Source organism: Aspergillus luchuensis, chromosome 2 (genome assembly GCF_016861625.1).
Source record: "Aspergillus luchuensis IFO 4308 DNA, chromosome 2, nearly complete sequence".
NCBI classification, from domain to species: Eukaryota; Fungi; Ascomycota; class Eurotiomycetes; order Eurotiales; family Aspergillaceae; genus Aspergillus; species Aspergillus luchuensis.
In genome coordinates this window covers 2,746,599-2,765,200 of record NC_054850.1, presented here as the reverse complement: position 1 = coordinate 2,765,200, position 18,602 = coordinate 2,746,599, and the positions used below count along the sequence as shown (strand labels likewise).

The 18,602-nt window shown below is 52.7% G+C and overlaps 6 protein-coding genes across 6 annotated transcripts; 4 read left to right on the top strand and 2 right to left on the bottom strand.

Moving 5' to 3' along the window:
• Nucleotides 1–889: 889 nt before the first annotated feature.
• Nucleotides 890–3,472, top strand: kexB (kexin kexB; the record flags this gene model as incomplete). The annotated part of the gene is made up of 2 exons (XM_041685672.1): nt 890–2,652; nt 2,704–3,472. The coding sequence occupies 2 exons, from the start codon at nt 890–892 to the stop codon at nt 3,470–3,472; spliced, it is 2,532 nt and encodes an 843-aa protein (XP_041539732.1).
• A 505-nt stretch (nt 3,473–3,977) lies between these two features.
• Nucleotides 3,978–5,530, top strand: SNX4 (sorting nexin-4; the record flags this gene model as incomplete). Its single annotated transcript, XM_041685671.1, has 2 exons — nt 3,978–4,271; nt 4,349–5,530. 2 exons carry the CDS (start codon nt 3,978–3,980, stop codon nt 5,528–5,530), a joined length of 1,476 nt encoding a protein of 491 aa, XP_041539731.1.
• A 270-nt stretch (nt 5,531–5,800) lies between these two features.
• Nucleotides 5,801–6,280, bottom strand: AKAW2_20904S (uncharacterized protein; the record flags this gene model as incomplete). Its single annotated transcript, XM_041685670.1, has 2 exons — nt 5,801–5,935; nt 6,047–6,280. The coding sequence occupies 2 exons, from the start codon at nt 6,278–6,280 to the stop codon at nt 5,801–5,803; spliced, it is 369 nt and encodes a 122-aa protein (XP_041539730.1).
• Nucleotides 6,281–6,865: 585 nt separating this feature from the next.
• On the top strand, nt 6,866–8,462 carry COQ6 (putative ubiquinone biosynthesis monooxgenase (Coq6); the record flags this gene model as incomplete). Its single annotated transcript, XM_041685668.1, has 2 exons — nt 6,866–7,046; nt 7,105–8,462. 2 exons carry the CDS (start codon nt 6,866–6,868, stop codon nt 8,460–8,462), a joined length of 1,539 nt encoding a protein of 512 aa, XP_041539729.1.
• A 476-nt stretch (nt 8,463–8,938) lies between these two features.
• HTS1 (histidine--tRNA ligase) lies at nt 8,939–10,866 on the bottom strand (the record flags this gene model as incomplete). Its single annotated transcript, XM_041685667.1, has 2 exons — nt 8,939–9,220; nt 9,286–10,866. 2 exons carry the CDS (start codon nt 10,864–10,866, stop codon nt 8,939–8,941), a joined length of 1,863 nt encoding a protein of 620 aa, XP_041539728.1.
• A 4,418-nt stretch (nt 10,867–15,284) lies between these two features.
• creB (ubiquitin C-terminal hydrolase CreB) lies at nt 15,285–17,942 on the top strand (the record flags this gene model as incomplete). Its single annotated transcript, XM_041685666.1, has 4 exons — nt 15,285–15,320; nt 15,545–15,691; nt 15,762–15,775; nt 15,860–17,942. 4 exons carry the CDS (start codon nt 15,285–15,287, stop codon nt 17,940–17,942), a joined length of 2,280 nt encoding a protein of 759 aa, XP_041539727.1.
• Nucleotides 17,943–18,602: the final 660 nt, after the last annotated feature.

The window sequence follows — 18,602 nt, the reverse complement described above, 5'->3', positions numbered from 1 at the left end:
AGATGGTTAGTATTCTCAGGAAAAGCTTTTAATACCCCAGTTATATGTTACTTTGGTTGGAATATTGAGTATACTATCACTATTGAGGGCGATGTTGTGTAGATTCTCGCAGGGAATCAGACATGGTTCAACTTTAGGTTCGGTTTAAAGCATATAATCGAAACTTAAGTTTGGGACGGTTTTCATCCAAGATCGACTAACCACTAATGCGGGGGTTGACCTCATAAGGTCTATCAATTATACCTATATAAAGCACTAGTACCACCATGATGCAATAATCTTGAGATAAAGGATTGTCCTCATGCATTAATAGGCGTCCCACCACCTGCATCTCCATAGTCCATACATACTACATACAGTAACTATACAATGTGACCGGGACTGGAATAACATGATCTCCGATATAATGGGGCCAAAAGGGGCAGCCAAGATCTGCTAGACTTAATAAAGTTAGTGGCGGACCATCTGAGGCGGTGATCCCTTTTGGGAGAGGAAAGGGCAAAAAAGTGGATCGGCGAAAGGCAAGTTGGAGTCGGGAGTTTGGTCTGCCGCCCCAGGGCCGCGTATTAGTCTAGCTGCTCTCTCTATTCATTCGGGCCAACTCGTCAACTCTCTCCCTCGCTTTCATTCAGAATTCCATTATTTCTCGTATCATCTTGCCATTATTGCCACTTTCGGTCTCTATTATTGCTTTTGATCCTCGGTATCGTTTTCCCATCTGGGTGGCGCTCCTACAGACCGACACATACCTGGCCGAGTTTCCTTGCGTCTGCCTGTACCCCGGGTCCCGCCTCATACCCAGTACGTGTTGGTCCATGGCAAGCCTCCTACTTGGCCTGATCACATCGTCCTGAGAGTGAGAGTTCACCCAAACTCTCCCCCCCAAACGATGCGTCTTACAGGTGGTGTCGCTGCGGCTCTGGGCCTTTGCGCTGCTGCCTCCGCTTCTCTCCATCCTCATCGTTCCTACGAGACACATGATTACTTCGCTCTACACCTTGATGAATCCGCCTCGCCGGCCGACGTCGCTCAACGTTTAGGTGCTCGCCACGAAGGCCCCGTCGGAGAATTACCTTCACATCATACCTTTTCGATACCCCGTGAGAACAGTGACGATGTCCATGCGCTGCTGGATCAATTGCGCGATCGTCGGAGGTTACGCCGTCGCTCCGGAGACGACGCCGCTGTCCTTCCCTCCTTGGTCGGGCGAGACGAAGGTCTAAGTGGTATTCTTTGGTCTGAGAAGCTGGCACCCCAGAGGAAACTTCATAAGAGAGTGCCGCCGACGGGATATACTGCCAGATCGCCTGTGAACACTCAGAGTGATCCTCAAGCGCTTGCGGCGCAAAAACGCATTGCCTCGGAATTGGGTTTAGAGGACCCTATTTTCGGCGAACAATGGCATTTGTTCAATACCGTTCAGCTGGGTCATGATCTTAACGTTACGGGGATCTGGCTGGAAGGTATTACGGGGCAGGGTGTCACAACAGCTATTGTCGATGATGGTTTGGACATGTACAGCAACGATCTTAGGCCGAACTATTTCGCGGCTGGGTCTTACGACTATAACGACAAAGTACCGGAGCCGAGGCCGCGCTTGAGCGACGACCGCCACGGTACTAGATGTGCGGGTGAAATCGGTGCGGCGAAGAACGACGTGTGCGGGGTTGGTGTTGCGTATGATAGTCGCATTGCTGGTATTCGGATTCTTTCTGCACCCATTGACGATACGGATGAGGCTGCGGCTATCAACTACGCTTACCAGGAGAACGATATCTACTCGTGTTCCTGGGGTCCTTACGATGATGGAGCTACAATGGAGGCTCCGGGAACCCTGATCAAGCGGGCCATGGTCAATGGTATTCAAAATGGTCGGGGTGGAAAAGGCTCGGTTTTTGTGTTTGCGGCTGGTAACGGTGCCATTCATGATGACAACTGTAACTTTGACGGTTACACCAACAGTATCTACAGCATCACGGTGGGTGCCATTGATCGGGAGGGTAACCATCCTCCGTACTCGGAATCCTGCTCGGCGCAACTGGTGGTTGCCTACAGCAGTGGCGCGAGTGATGCAATTCATACCACGGACGTCGGCACAGACAAGTGCTCGAGTACTCATGGTGGAACTTCGGCGGCCGGCCCGCTCGCTGCGGGGACTGTGGCGCTGGCCCTCAGTGTTCGGCCGGAACTCACCTGGCGTGATGTCCAATATTTGATGATTGAGGCGGCAGTGCCGGTTCATGAAGACGATGGAAGCTGGCAAGACACTAAGAACGGAAAGAAGTTCAGCCATGACTGGGGATACGGCAAGGTAGATACCTGGACGCTGGTGCAACAGGCAAAGACCTGGGATCTGGTGAAGCCCCAAGCTTGGCTCCATTCCCCCTGGCAGCGGGTTGAGCATGAGATTCCACAGGGCGAGCAGGGCCTGGCCAGTTCGTACGAGGTGACGGAGGATATGTTGAAGGGTGCCAATCTGGAACGGCTGGAGCATGTCACGGTCACCATGAATGTTAACCACACCCGCCGAGGCGATCTCAGCGTGGAGTTGCGGAGCCCTGACGGCAGGGTCAGTCACCTCAGTACGCCCCGGCGGCCGGATAATCAAGAGGTGGGCTATGTTGACTGGACTTTTATGAGCGTTGCTCATTGGTAAGTAATTCTTTCACTCGGTTGTCGGTCTCCATGCTAATATTCATCTAGGGGCGAGTCCGGAATTGGCAAATGGACTGTGATTGTCAAGGACACCAATGTCAACGAGCATACTGGACAGTTCATTGACTGGCGACTCAACTTGTGGGGCGAGGCGATTGACGCAGCCGAGCAGCCTCTTCACCCCATGCCTACTGAACATGATGACGACCACAGCTACGAAGAAGGAAACGTGGCTACCACGAGCATTAGCGCCGTCCCCACGAAAACCGAGCTGTCTGACAAGCCCACTGGTGGCGTTGATCGCCCGGTGAACGTTAAGCCAACAACATCCGCGATGCCGACAGGTAGTCTGACGGATCCCATCGATGATGAAGAACTCGAGAAGACCCCTACGGCTGAGGCAAGCTCAACAGCAAGCCCTTCTCCGACCTCTGCGTCAGATAGTTTCCTGCCTTCCTTCTTTCCCACGTTCGGTGCCTCCAAGCGAACGCAAGCCTGGATTTACGCCGCGATCGGCTCCATCATTGTCTTCTGCATTGGTCTGGGCGTCTACTTCCATGTGCAACGCCGTAAACGCCTTCGCAACGACAGTCGGGATGACTATGACTTCGAGATGATCGAAGACGAGGATGAGCTGCAGGCGATGAACGGACGGGCGGACCGTTCACGTCGCCGAGGTGGCGAGCTGTACAATGCTTTTGCGGGCGAGAGCGACGAGGAACCGTTGTTCAGTGATGAGGATGATGAACCATATCGGGATCGGGGGATTAGCGGCGAACAAGAACGGGAGGGAGATGGGGAGCATTCTCGGAGATGAAGGGCAAGTAGATGAGGGTTGATCTTATTTCGGACAGTGTTTCTAACTCGTTGGATGACCTGCGTTTGAACTATACTCCTGCTGTGTATGCTGCATAGAGAAAGCGTGTATATACCATGTATGTGTGCACCATCTTAAATCATTCATTTATTGATTTAGCTATTCTTCATCTGCCGTAGTATCTAGTGGTGGTGATCTCCGGAGTAGAACCAAAGGAACACTTAATTAAGGGTCTTGGCGATGACGCTTCCCGTCGCTGCTTTTGACTTCCTCCGCATCTCTCGTCTCTCCTGCTGTTGACCGCCCGCCAACCAACCTCCATCTCCTCACTCCTCCCACCTTATCCTGCTGTCCTGCTTCTAGAACCCTCAGATTAATCTAAAAACCGGCTTTTCCTACTTCCCGTACTGTACCTCGCACTGATCCCCATCTCCACCCACGCCAACGCTACCGATCTAGCCTTCTCTGCCGGCTCCAGGCGGCAGGCAACCCAACCACCCCCTCGATGGATCAGCACGACGACTTTGACAGCGTCTCGTGGAGGCATGACCCGGACAGTGATCTCTCGCGACCTACGACTTCCGGGACAGATACAGAGGAACAAGAACCATACACTCACGATGTCAATGGCAAACGGAGGATGAGCAACGCTGAAGAGAGCCCCCAGGCTGGGCCACTGGCGGATGCCGTCGACCTGGCGGGTATCGGCGACGGTGTGCTAGAGTGCCGGGTAGATTCGCCGTTGAAAGAGAATGATGGGACAAAAGACGCTTATATTTCATATCTGGTTACTACTACGGTGGGTTGTCTCTGCCTTCAGTGGTCTCCGAATGGAGACGAGTGTGTAGTTGCAGTGTTCGCTGACCAGAACTGTAGACCGATTTCAAGTCCTTCCAGAAACCCGAATTCACCGTGCGACGCAGATTCACCGATTTCTATTTCCTATACAAGACACTTTATCGCGAATACCCTGCCTGTGCCGTCCCGCCGTTGCCGGATAAGCATAAGATGGAGTATGTCCGCGGCGATCGGTTCGGACCCGAGTTCACCACCCGACGGGCATGGTCTCTACATCGCTTCTTGAAACGGCTTACGCTGCATCCCGTGCTTCGGCGCGCGCCGTTGCTGGCCATCTTCTTGGAATCTCCCGACTGGAATGCACACATGCGGTTGCGGTCCACGCGCAACTCGACCAGCACCTCGGACGGCAGCGGGGTTCCTGGGATCTTTGACAACTTTACCGACACCTTTGTCAACGCTTTCACTAAGGTGCACAAGCCGGATAAGCGGTTTATTGAAGTGCGGGAGAAGGCGGATAAACTGGATGAGGACCTCAATCATGTGGAGAAGATTGTAGCCCGGGTGGCTCGGCGAGAATCGGATCTCGAGGCAGACTATAATGACCTGGCTACGCAGTTCCGCAAACTAGTGCCCCTAGAACCGGAGGTGGAGGTCCCCTTACAAGTCTTTGCAGCCTCGGTAGAGGAGACGGGGCGCGGGCTCAAGACGCTCAAGGATCACACCGATCAGAATTATCTGGGGTCGCTGCGGGATATGGAGGCGTACATTGTCTCGCTTAAAGCCCTCCTCAAGACGCGCGAGCAGAAACAGCTCGACTTCGAAGCGCTGGTCGACTATCGAAACAAGGCGGTGGCGGAGCGGGACTCCCTCGCCTCTAACCCCTCTTCCTACTATGCCTCCAACCCGCTGACCTCTTCCCCGGCCTCTTTCATCCGGTCCAAGATGGAGGACATGCGGGGTGTCGATCACGAGCAATCGCGACGCGAGCGGGTGCGGAAGTTGGAGCTCCGCATCGACGAGCTCACGCGCGAGGTCGAGTCGGCTAAAACGACGTCGGAGATGTTTGACGAGGAAGTTGTGCGCGAGGTGGCAGACTTTGAGCGCATCAAGGCCGTAGAGTTCCGGGATACGCTGGGAGCGTTGGCCGAGAAGCAGATCGAGTTCTACCAGGGAGTACTGAATACCTGGGAACGATTTGTGGCTGAGATGGAGGGAGACTTGGAAGAAGAGCATGACCCAGGCATGGAGGAGAGGTGATAACTTTTACTACTACTACTACAACCACCATTGCTACATTTAGGTACTACTGATTATGACATTGATATCGCACTAGCCATGTTTTCTTTTTGTTCGCTTCATGAGGGTTTTGATTCTCTATTACCATTACGGAAGGAGACTGTTGCTTCATGAATGAAAAATCATCACGACGTTGCACTTTTCTCTCTGTCTTTCTTTCCACCTTTTACTCGCCCATTAGAACCCTTCCATTCATCCATCATCCTCAGACACCATGACCATAATGCCCAATCAATTCCCCACCAACCTCTCCCTAACCCTCTGACTCTCCGCCCACTCCAAATCAAGGGGACTCGGATCCCTCTGCGCATTAGGGTCCACCACCGCCGGATCCAGCGCGCGAGTCGTATGTCTTCGCACGATATTCTACCACAGGGATACCCCTAATATCAGATACACCCTTGCGCAAGCACACAACTTCCCGAACAAACACATAGTAGATACAAAACATGCAATGAAATCAGGTATGGTACTAACCTCCCTATACACCTGATTGGGCGTCTTGCTTTTATTCTTGTCCTTGCGGGTATCACCACCATCATCCCCGGACATTAGATGGAGGTAGACTTCATGATCGTAGTCGATTCTTTGCGATGATGGGTGGGCGAAGTTGGCGGATAGATGGGGTCTTTCTTCTTGTGTTTGGGATTGGGATTGGAATTGGGATTTGGCTTTGGGGTTTTTAGTAGTAGTGGTGTTGTTTGAGGACATCTTTCCTTCTTTCCTTCCTCGGTATGTATAGTATGGTAGTAGGGCTGTTATGTGAGCGAAATGATAGATATTAAAGTTGGAGAGTGAAAAATTCAATTGAGTGGTAGGGCTGTGTCTGGTACTAATATACTTTAAAGTTCTTCAGGGTTTTACTAGTTATCTATTTTTTTCTTTTTCTTTTTTAGCTTGCTTGAAGGGGGTGTTTTGCCTTTCTGCAGTAGTGGAATTGGAATGGGTGCATTGTGGCGGAGTGAGTGCATGGTGGCAGTGGCAGTGAGAGTGAGAGTGAGATTTGGAGTCAGGGGGGGGAAATAGATGGCATGTTGCATTTTGTGGAAATTTGATGGTATGCTGAGATATGTATTTCTTGGATTGATTATTATGCAGGAGGAAAGTTAGTATTTGGGGGCGAGAATGAGTAGTTGCTTGGGGGTTGAAAGATGACTTACACTTGATGATGGTAGTTGATGGATGCGGAATGATGTTTGCTCTGTTTGCTTTAGTATCTGGTGATGGCTTCACTTTCCCTTCCACTTCCGGCCTCTCGCTCTCTCTTCCCCGCTGTTCACTACCCCATCTCTCATCATGCGTCCTCTCTCTCGGACGGCTCTCCGTCCCTACGTTTGCCCGTCTTGTCAATTGGGCCGTCTTCCTGCCCGCAGGAGATATGCCTCCCACTCGCCCTCCAACGCTACGGCACCCGAGATCTACGATGTCGTCTGCGTCGGCGGTGGTCCTGCCGGTCTAGGCCTGCTGGCTGCACTTCGTATGCTGCTCCAATGCGCTGTATACATTCAATTGGTGTCTCTAACTGACTTCTCTAGGGGCTAATCCCACCACCTCAAAGCTGAAAGTCGCCCTGGTCGAAACTCAAGACCTGAACAAAGCTCGCTCGTGGTCCCTCGATGCGCAGAACTACTCCAACCGCGTTAGCAGCCTGACTCCCTCCTCCGTCTCGTTCCTGAAGAAGATCGGCGCTTGGGATCACCTTGACACATCCCGCGCTCAGCCCTACCAGGAGATGCAAGTTTGGGATGGCGAAACCGGCTCGCGCATCTCCTTCGACTGGTCCATGGAGACCTCTCCGTTCGAAGACCTCCGCACCGTCGCGACCATGACCGAGAACTCCAACCTCGTTCGCGCCCTCCTCTCCCGCATCGCAGCCTCCGGAGATGACAACCTCTCCCTATTCTCCAACAGCACCGTCTCCTCCATCACCAATGGCACCGATACCCCCGACGGCCCCGATCTCTCCGCCTGGCCCGTCCTCTCCATCACACCCACCAACACCACCACCACCCAACCGCCCACCCGCATCGCCGCGCGCCTCCTCGTCGGCGCAGACGGCATCAACAGTCCTGTCCGCCGCTTCGCCGACATCGCCACAGACGGATGGGACTACAACCGACACGGCATCGTCGCGAGCCTCTCCCTCGCCGACCTAGACCCGGCTCCGTTCCCTCTCGGAATGAGAACCGCCTACCAGCGCTTCCTCCCCTCCCTAGGCGGACCCATCGCCCTACTCCCCCTCCCCAACAACAACGCAACGCTCGTCTGGTCCACGACCGTCGAAAACGCCGCCTACCTCAAATCCCTCTCCCCGAAGGCCTTCATCTCTATGGTCAACGCCGCCTTCCGCCTCTCCATGACCGACCTCCAATACATGCTGCGCATGGAACGACCCTCCTCTACTACAACCGAGAACCCCTACGAAGACGAACTCACCTGGCGCCTCCAACACACCCCGCAGCCCTCCCACCTCCCACCCATGGTCACAGGCGTCCAGGAAGGCAGCGTGGCCTCCTTCCCCCTCCGCTTCCGCCACGCCTCCACCTACGTCTCTCCCCGCGTGGCTCTCGTCGGCGATGCCGCGCACGTCATCCACCCGCTCGCCGGTCAGGGCTTGAACCTGGGTCTGGGCGACGTGGCGTCCCTGGCGCAGACGATTGAGTACGCCGTGCACCATGGTATGGACGTGGGTGATTTGCTCACCCTTGAGCGGTACGCATGGGATCGGTACGGCACGAATGCGAAGATCGGCGGTGCTTGTGATGTCCTGCATAAGTTGTACAATGTCCCGGGTAATGGTCCTGTAGCGTGGGCGCGCAGTCTGGGACTGGATGTGATTGATCGGGTGCCGTTTGTTAAGGGGTTGTTGATGAAGGGGGCTGAGGGGTCGTAAATCTGAACCTATGTGTTTTATAATAAGGTAGGGAGGGGTATGTATATTATTATTATTTTTCTTTAGCAGTACATCAATCATTTGTTCAGGTGTATGATATGACTACATGTGTGCAGTATATCATATCAATTCTAGACTCCAGACTACTTACTACCTTAGATTACATGATGGTAAAATACTGTAAGAAAATGAAGCACTAATAGGCCCACGAATTTACCAAAAAGGTATATATAATAGTAAAGAACAATCTCGCTCCAATTCGACTGCTATTCTATCTATACCACACCAAGACAAAAGCAACAAATGGAAAGCGAGAGAGATAAAAATGAAAATAAACCCCGGGTATTGTATTTTAGAACATCTTCGTCAAAATTTTTTCTTTTCCTTCCCACCCTTATACTTTTTTAGAGTTGAACGCACGCTCTTAGCACAAACAAGTTGAAACCCATCTAAGCCCTGTATATGGTTTTCCATCTCTATGCATCAACCTTCATCTCACCCAACTGCTGTGCAACACCCTCGACACTCTCTCCCCGCTTCTTAGCCACCCGGGCCTTGACCTCCGCCGGCAGAGCAGTCAGATCGACCAGAACACCTTCCTTCTCGGGGTGTCCGTCCTCCAGACCCATTTCCTTGACGCGGACCTTGCCGGCCGCGAGTTCGTCCTCGCCCAGGATGACGGCGAAGGGGACGCCGGCTTGTTCGGCGGCCTTGAATTGTTGGGGGAGCTTGGGCTTGACCTTGTAAGAGAATTCGGCCTGTAGATGATTATTAGTATATACGTTCAGGAAGGGAGGGAGAGGGTATGTGGGGGGAGGCTTACCTTGACGCCAGAGTTCCAGAGAGTCTGGCACACGCTCATCCGCTCCTTCAGCATACCAGTGAAGCCCTTACCACCAAAGGCCATGACGTAGGCGTCGACCTCGCTGCTGCGGAGGGCCTCGGCGCTCTTCTCACGCTCGAGACGGGCCTTGGTGATGGAGAAGATACGGTCCACACCGAAGGACACACCCACGCAGGGAATCTGCGCCTTGGGCAGGAACATGCCCACCAGGTTGTCGTAGCGACCTCCCGCGGCGACACTGCCGACACCCAGGGTCGGGTCGTTGGAGCGGTCATCGTCTTCCGAGTTGCCGCCCTTGGACTTGCTCTTCTTGCCGGACTTCTGCACGGCCTGGGCCTCCGGTGCGGAGGACGCCACGGCGGGGGCGGAGCCCTCGGTGACAACCTCGTAGATAACACCGGTGTAGTAATCGAGACCACGGGCCAGACTCATGTCGAAGGAAATCTTGTCCAGCACGCCGAATGCCTCAAGGTAGTCCATGAGCAGACCCATATCTTCGAGACCGGCCTTGGCGGACTCGTTGGCCGTCAGGCCCTCATCCTTGAGGAGGTTCTCAAGGAGTTCGCGACCGCCCTTGTGCATCACGTATGTCTCGATCTTATCGGCCACGGCGCCGTCCAGACCCTTCTCCTCGACCATTTCCTTGCGCACATCCGCCCAGGGCATCTTGTCCAGCTTGTCGACGGCACTGGAGATCGGACGGATCTTCTCCTCGGGCACGCCGCAGACCTGGAAGACACCGTCGAGGATCTTCCGGTGGTTGATCTTGATGTTATAACGACCGTTCCAGCCCAGCTCCTCGAAGACCTCGGTGACGATGCGCAGGATCTCGGCATCGGGGACCATGGGGTCGAAGGTACCGGCGATATCGAAATCGCACTGGTAGAACTCGCGCATGCGACCCTTGCTCACGGCGGGCTGATCGCGACGGTACACCTTGGCAATGTGGTAGCGCTTCATGCTGCGGACGTCCGGGTTCATGGCGAGCCAGCGGGCGAAGGGGACGGTAAGATCGTAGCGGAGGGAGCAGATTTCTCCACCCTGGTCCTGGAGGTCGTAGATGAGCTTGGAGTCCTCGCCATACTTACCGGCGAGAATCTCGCGCAGCTCAAAGACGGGGGTGTCGAGGGCAGTACCGCCATGGCGCTTGAAGACGTCGGCGATGGTGGAGAAGATGCGGTCGCGGAGAAGGGCGTCGGAGCCGGACCAGTCCTTCGTACCCTTGGGGGTCTTGAGGTTGAAGGAGAGCTTGGATTCCTTTTCTTTGGGCATGGTGGAGAGCGAACGAGAGGGATGGGGGAGGGGAATGGAGGGGGAAGAGGAGGGAAAAGTCGAGTGGGAGAGGGAGATGTGGTAGTGGCGGTGGTGGGGGATGGTGGGGGCTTCGATCGCCTGCCGGATGTTTGGCCGCTCTCTGGTTTGGGGCTGCTGAAGGCTACTACCGCTCCTGTTGGTGCTGGTGCTGGTGCTGCGTCTGCAACTGCTCGCTGGGGCCCGGGGATACTCCGTCAGGGCTCGTCGGGCGGAGCGGAGAATGCGTGGTTGGAGTGAGGGGTGCATTCAAAGAATTGATGTCGGACTCTCCCGCGCGAACCGGCGTTATAGACGGGCAGCCTTAAATTCAGGAGCAAAAGATGTTTGGAGGTAAAGTCGAAGTCGGCGAATCGGTGGTTGAAGATTTGTGAGTCAGACAGTGCATGTGGGAAGTAAATCATGTATGAGTATAGAGGTCCTTCCTCTTATCAAATTGACACTTTGGCCGAGTGGTTTAAGGCGCAGGCCTGCTACTACCTTATCGTACTAGCTGTTTAGCCTGTGGGTTCGCCCGCCTGGGTTCGAGTCCCAGAGGTGTCGCATATCTCTTTTTGATTTTTGATCTTTTTTGTCTACCAGCATCATGACCCTAGAATATATGCATTTCTTTCAGCCATTTTTTGGTTCATAGAGTTGGTTTCTTGCTATGCTATGATAGATCACCAGCCATCACGCCCAGCGCTACGACTTGCTTTCCGCCCCCAGGCGATGTAGCAGGGATCATAACAAGTCAGTCACATCGCAGCTGGAATGCTGGCTAGATCTACACATTCCTGGTCCACATCGAGAACCTCGTGGCTACGAACGATGCGAGATCGAGGCTGCAAGCGGCAAGAGGTTTACTGATGGCCTCAGGCTTATGACAACGCCTAAATCTGGTGGTAGATATTGTAAAAGGCGTCATCTCATGCACTGTTCGGTATAAGAGTCAATCACAAACTGATGCTAACCCAGAAACAAACTGGCCGAGTCGTGGCATTCTCCTGCCAAGGAAGTATTAATAGTTACAAGTATAGCAGGACATACTTCGCAGTAAATTAGAAATCATCACTAAAGGGACACCTTAGAGGAATGTCCATCCGGCTCAGTAGATCACCGAATGGGGCATGCGACAAGTTTCCTGTCTTACACGGTTATACAACGTAGTAGTACGGCAGAACTAACTCCCTGTCATTGGAGTGCCTTCTTACTCAGATTCGGATTCGGTCCCATTCCGCCATCCGACCGAGGGCGAAAGAGCCAAGTGAACCCGAGTACAAAGCCGCAGTCACCACTCCTACTCACTACTACTTAGTACTACACCCCAACCTGTCCCACTTCTAAGCCCCAGCCTCCCAAACTGGTTTTCTACTCGCCATTCCAGCCAGAATCCCTGACCACCCGTTATGGTCCTACCTATTCCAAGATCTGCCCCCGTGGTAAATTCAAGCACATGGATAGTACCAACCCACATGGACAGGGGCGCTTATTGGCGGGGAAAACGGTGGCTTGATGTGAGGCAGACCGGCACATGGGGTGATGTTACACTTTGTAATTTGCACACCTGATGTCTGTAAGTATTATGTTTTTTTTCCGGTTTGACCAGGCACACTGAGTGCACTGCACACCTCCATCTCAGTAGCAGTAGCAAAACCTACTCTTACTTCGGACTAGACTCCGGAGTAGACCGAGCGCGGTGGAAGGTTCCATTTAGACGCCCGCAGCTTTTAGTGCAGGCCCTAGTGCCCCCATGTCCACCCAATGACGTTATTGCCTGTTCTCAAGGATCTTCCCCAAAGGCCATTGATTTGTCGCAGGCTTGAAACCCAGATCCATGGTGCTTATCAATTGGCAGTTTAATAAGCTAAACCCGGGTTATGATGTTACCTAGTTAGTAGTTATCATGGCGCTTTATCGGGCTGAACGGACACAGAGCGGATGCTATCGGTTACGCCGTAAATCGTTGGTCTTCATAACTTTCGCAGTTTTCATGGTTGAATTTGCAAGGGCAGGCTGCGTTATGTTTTTTATGCACGCGTATAAATTATGGTTTCAGTGCCGAACTCGATCCGATTTAACTTTACCACGGATGCAAGTGGCAGCTGTTGTTCCTTGACAGAATCGGAAACCGACACGAGTGTCACTGGAACGGAATGGAAAACCAAACCCTGCTCCTTATGGGGTGTGTTTGTGTGTACTGTGTAAGGCACAATTACATCCGCTCCGTACAACGCCTTCGGTCTGTATGACGCTAGTATCTCAAATGCTGGGGTGGATGGGGTATGTGGGGCGGATCAAATTATGCGATTGGTCAGAGGGCACCCTTCTGATCCTTGAGTTTCCACGTGGTTCTGGTGTAGCGTGATACGGTATGTATGACATCGTACCTATCCATGTTCGCTTTGTGTACACTAACATCGTAACCGCTTACTAGGTGGTACTGATCTTATCTAATAATGGTATGGCCCCGACCGTACCCCAGAAAGAGGGGGGAAGAAAGGTACAACGTTGTAGTTCAAGAACGCAGATGACGATTGCATGGTACTACAACTGGAAATGGCAAAGTTAATATAGAATAAGAACTGGATCGGAATGCTCGAGGGGTCTCCTGACCCCCATCGCAAGTGCCCCTGGTACCTCCCCGCCCCCTTGGGAAAAGCAAATACCCCGGACAACAAAGGCGCTGCGATAACTTGCCAACATGAAGCCACCGCCAAGAACGCCGCCAGGCCGGACTGGTTGCTAAAATCACGCAGTTTATCCCGCGTCCATGACCGCTCGATAAATAGACTGCTGAGATAGCTGTGAGATGCTGGTTGATTCCAGCATCTCCTCCCTCTATCTATCTATCTATCTATAACCAACACTAGTCACGGCTATTGCTAACGCAGGGTATCCTGCTCAGTTGGGTTTCCATGCCTGCAGTGGAAGCATAGCCACCCCACGCATCTCAACGCAACCTATGTGCGTTTCAGGTAGTACCGACCGCAGAAGGCTCGTGGAAAGGCTAAGCCATGCCAATGGGCTGGCAACAAATCAGAGCGATGGTTTTCGACATCGACGCAACCGCACCTCACGACTCGTACCTTCCATATTACCCGATGGCCACTTGTTCTGCGCAAGCTTTCTCTGTCTGTCTTCCACATCAATCCTCTGCACGGCTTATCTTCTCTTGTGTTCGTCCTACAGGCTTAACTAGGGGGAGACAAGAATAGACGAATTCTTAGCATGCCAAATTTGAATCTGTAGGTCACTTGTCCTTCGGATTTAAAGAGTAACTGGCGGAGTTTATGGCGGAGGGAGAACCACCGGGTATATTTCAGAGCCAGTGGATCTGGCCTCAAATGTCACCCCCTCCTCTCCTGGTGCAAGTATTAAATTGCACGCGGCGTAGAAGGGTATGTTTGTGGAGGAACTTTAATATATGGAAACTGTGACGTAGTGTAAAGAGCTGAGCCAGCTATAGGGGGGCCACTTCAACTCGCTAGGATCAAGATGAGAGAAAGTGGTAAAGGTTCTAGTCATAGTGAGGGGGAAACACAGAATGGGGCTGGTTCATCGGATGTCTTTTTTGGGAAGATGCGTGGGAGGAGTTAAATTCTGAAAACCGCTGTAAAATACTGAGGAGTGTTTTTTGGGTAAAGAAACCTAGTATGACTGAGGTTTACCGGAGTTGGTGTGAGATCGAGAAGACGGCCGGGTGTTTCTTCTTGCAGTCACCACACAATTTGCGGGGGAGGAGAAAGCCAAACATCTAGACTCGGATGACTATGGGAATATGCTCCCGTCCAAACGATGGTTCAAAGTCTCTGCCTCTACCCAATCTGTCACAGTAGCACCCGTCAAAGCCAGCTTCCCCCTCCTTCGAAACGTTCATCTCCAAAAGTCAAATCGGGTTTGCCCCCCCAACCGCTCGGGCCCGCGCACCCGCCCGTCATTACGGGAGAACCCCCATGTAATATTACCCAGGCAGATGTGAAAGGCTGTATTTAGTATCCACTGCAAAGTATCTGGTGTATCAAACAGTGTACTGTGTATGGCTCGAGGTTCCTGACTTGGGGAATAATCCGGCTACCAACAACGTCGTTCCCCTACTCCCGCCTCTCCTCTCTCTCTCTCTCTCTCTCCCTCTGCCTCTGTCTCTCACTTATTCTATCTCTTTCTTCTCTTGTTCACCTTCTTCCTCTCCTTGTCTGACCTTGCATTCTGCCTGCTCGTCTTCTTACACATCCCTTCGACCACCGTTGCTTTCAATTCGCCTGTGCCTTTCTCCCTCCGACCGCAGCGTTCTCCACCTTCGATTTCCGCCGCCCGTTCACGTTCCGCCCCATTCCTGGTTCACTCATCCACATCTCCCCCCCTCAAGCCCTTTCTCAAACGCTCGTCGGATCCGCGGATTTAGGAAACCCTATGCCGAGCATCTAGACTCTCTTCTTTTAATTCTTTGTCGCTGTCACTCCGTTGTGTCAAAACCCCATCATATCGCCGACCGTTGCTCTCACAAACCCTCCTATCTCTACTCGACTTCGCTTACTGGTTCCTGCCGTCGCATACCGGCTGGCTCGCCTGCGCGCCGATATAACGCTTCACATTCACTCTCCTTCGGTTCCGGTGTCGGCTACTGTGTCCCGCGAAAGCTACCAGATGAAGTTGAATACTAAGGTCTTTAAGACTTTGCGATAAACATGGGGTCTTTTCTGAGGAGTTTCCGGAGAGATGTGGTAAGTGCCCCCGGTTTGCTGGCTTGGTCGCGCTTCTTTTGCCTCTGAACATGCTCTGGCCTCCTACATCTTTGGGGCATATCAAATGCCTGGTTATGTTGGCAATCCTTGGGAAAACCGTGAAAGGACATGCAGCACGCCCATTAGATTGCTGGAGAGCCAACCTGTCGCGTCTCCATTACCATTCGCCACAACTACCATGATGCTGACTGCATCGTTTTCAGGGATCTTCCACTCCTTCGGTCGGGGCGACTCCCGCGAAGAAAGAACCCCTGGCGCTTCCGATGACCCCGCTGGAGAAGATGCTGCAGGAAATGGGTTCGGATTCTGTTCGACAAGACGGTAGCGACAAGTTTTTCGGCATGGAGAACGTGAGTTGGCCATTCTTGCACCCTATACACCGGTTTGGCAGAGTTTCTAACAGTGGCTTGTGTTTTACAGTACGGAAATACTTGGTGAGTGGTCAATCGATCTCAACCATTCAGTAGAGGGGAGGAACACCGTCCCAGAGTCATGTCACTAATCCCCCGTTTGCGCAGTTACTGTAACTCAATCTTGCAGTGTCTCTATTATTCAGTACCCTTTCGCGAAGCCGTGCTCAACTATCCGACACGAACGCCGATAGAAACCCTAGAGGCTGCGTTGGCGAAGAACCTTCGCTATCAAAACTTCGCCGCGAACCAGGAAGCTGAGGCACAAGCGGAGAAACAAAGACTTGCCAACGCTCAGCGACCCGGCGCACCTCCCGCTCAGCCACCGAAACCCGAAGATAAAGACTCTTCTGAGTACAAAAAGAAAATCGCCCTGCAGTCGCTGCCGCTGTTAGAAACGAAAAACAATGCAGGCAGCTATGGAATGTCAGAATCGCTCTTCACATCACTCAAAGATATATTCGAATCGGTCGTTGCGAGCCAGTCCAGGATAGGTATCGTACGACCACAGCATTTCCTCGACGTTCTTCGCCGTGAGAACGAAATGTTTCGGTCGGCGATGCATCAAGATGCTCACGAATTCCTGAACCTTGTGCTGAACGAAGTAGTCGCCAATGTAGAAGCAGAAGCCATGAAGCAACCTATACCGAGCTTACCGCCAGCCGACACCACCGACTCCTCCCGGCAGTCGATCAGTTCGGGCTCTAAAACTCCCAACACAACGCGATGGGTGCACGAGCTGTTCGAGGGAACCTTGACATCAGAGACACAGTGCTTGACGTGCGAGAATGTTTCCCAGCGCGATGAGATTTTCCTAGATTTGTCGGTAGATCTGGAGCAGCACTCGTCGGTCACTTCATGTCTGAGGAAATTCTCAGCAGAAGAGATGCTCTGCGAGCGAAACAAGTTTCACTGCGATAACTGCGGTGGGCTCCAGGAGGCCGAGAAAAGGATGAAAATCAAGCGCCTCCCGCGAATTCTGGCCCTGCACCTCAAGCGATTCAAATATACCGAGGATCTCCAGCGACTGCAGAAGCTCTTTCATCGGGTCGTGTACCCTTACCATCTTCGTCTTTTTAACACAACAGACGATGCGGAGGATCCCGATCGCCTATACGAGTTATACGCCGTGGTGGTCCACATTGGGGGCGGTCCTTACCACGGGCATTATGTGTCTATCATCAAGACGCAGGATCGCGGATGGCTGCTCTTTGATGACGAAATGGTGGAGCCTGTTGACAAGAACTACGTGCGCAACTTCTTTGGTGATAAGCCTGGCTTGGCATGTGCCTACGTCCTATTCTACCAGGAGACTACATTGGAGGCTGTTTTGAAGGAGCAAGAGATGGAGAACATGAATGCCAGTGCGGCTGATGCGAATGAAGCTGCTGTGAAACCGAACGGCTTCCCCCACCCCTCGGGATTGGCACATGTTCATAGTGCCTCGCAGATCCCTGTGCCAGACGAGCCCCAACGACACACGGGCCTCCGACGAGCCCCCACCGCACCTCAGCTACCCACACATACAGAATATACCGGTCCAGACATTGAGCCGTCAAGTCCCGCGGTAGCAACTCCACCTCCGGTTCCGCCAATTCCTGAAACTGTCAACCGGCCTTTGAGCCCTAAGAAGAGTGACATTCAATCCAAGAAGGAGCGAGCTAAAGAAGAAAAGGAGCGCAAAGCAGCTGAAAAGGAGTTGGAAAAGCAGCGCCGGAAAGAACAAGAAGCGAGGGTTAAGGAAAATCAGCGACGCGAGGAAGCTGAACTAAAGGCTGCCCTGGAGGCCAGCAAAGCATCGAAAGCAGATGAGGATCGACGCAATCCTACGGAGAACGGGAAGGACGGCGATCCAAAGAAAACCAGCAACGGTCTTAGCCGGTTGAAACGGGGCAGCAAGAGTTTCAGTCAGCGCTTGGCCAAAGACAAAGAAAGCCGTGCTTCGTCGTCGTCTGGCCTGCCGTCAGTTCCTAGTGCCGAGCCTCTAACACCACGCCAGCCGCCATTGGAGCCCGTCCAGCCGCTCTCACCGCGGAAGACCTCCCCACCAAAGGAGTCGCACATCGTTCATAAGCCCCTGGGCCAAGATGACGAGCCAGACGCTCTCAAGAGCCCCAAGGGCGACCGGGCAGGGCATGGGAAATGGCGGAGTTTCAGCATCCGGAAGAAGTCGTTCAGCATCCTTTCATAAGGCCCGCATTTCACCGATTGCACCAAGCATGCATCTTTGTTCGTCTTTTGCACATAACATACGTGGACTTTTCGTACATACTTTCTTGATGTATCATCACACTTCTCTTCACTACCGGCTCCTTCATATGGCGATATTGCTCAGGGTGCGAGATTGTTGCCAGTGGATGCAAGGTTTGAAATGGGTCCGGTCCCTGTCTTACTTTTTTACTCACTATTGGGCTCTTGCCTGCATTGTGATGTCTTCGAACTTTGCTTCTGCATGTTGTTTTAGCCAACCATTGCTTCACTTGTTATTGCTATATATCTTCTTTGACTGCTATTTGATCATGTGATACCCGTGCCTGGGTCACACAGCTGGGCAAGTGAGGCGTTCGGCGAATGATGTTTTTCGGGTTTTGGATGCTACAAGTTATCACACGTTGTCGATTTTACTACCATTCAAAAATGGGTTATGGAGAAATGGGGTTCGCAATGGGATTCAGAAATGCGAAGGGCATCTTTTGTCGATGCCAGGAGCGAAATAGGGAGCGCGATTCTTTGTGTAGGAAGAGAGTGAAGTCGAGATCTGGACTTGTCACATCTTGTCTGGTCATGGTGAGCATTTCATCCTTCGGGCTCGTGGGATAGACCATATGTATCAACATTGCGTGGTATATAG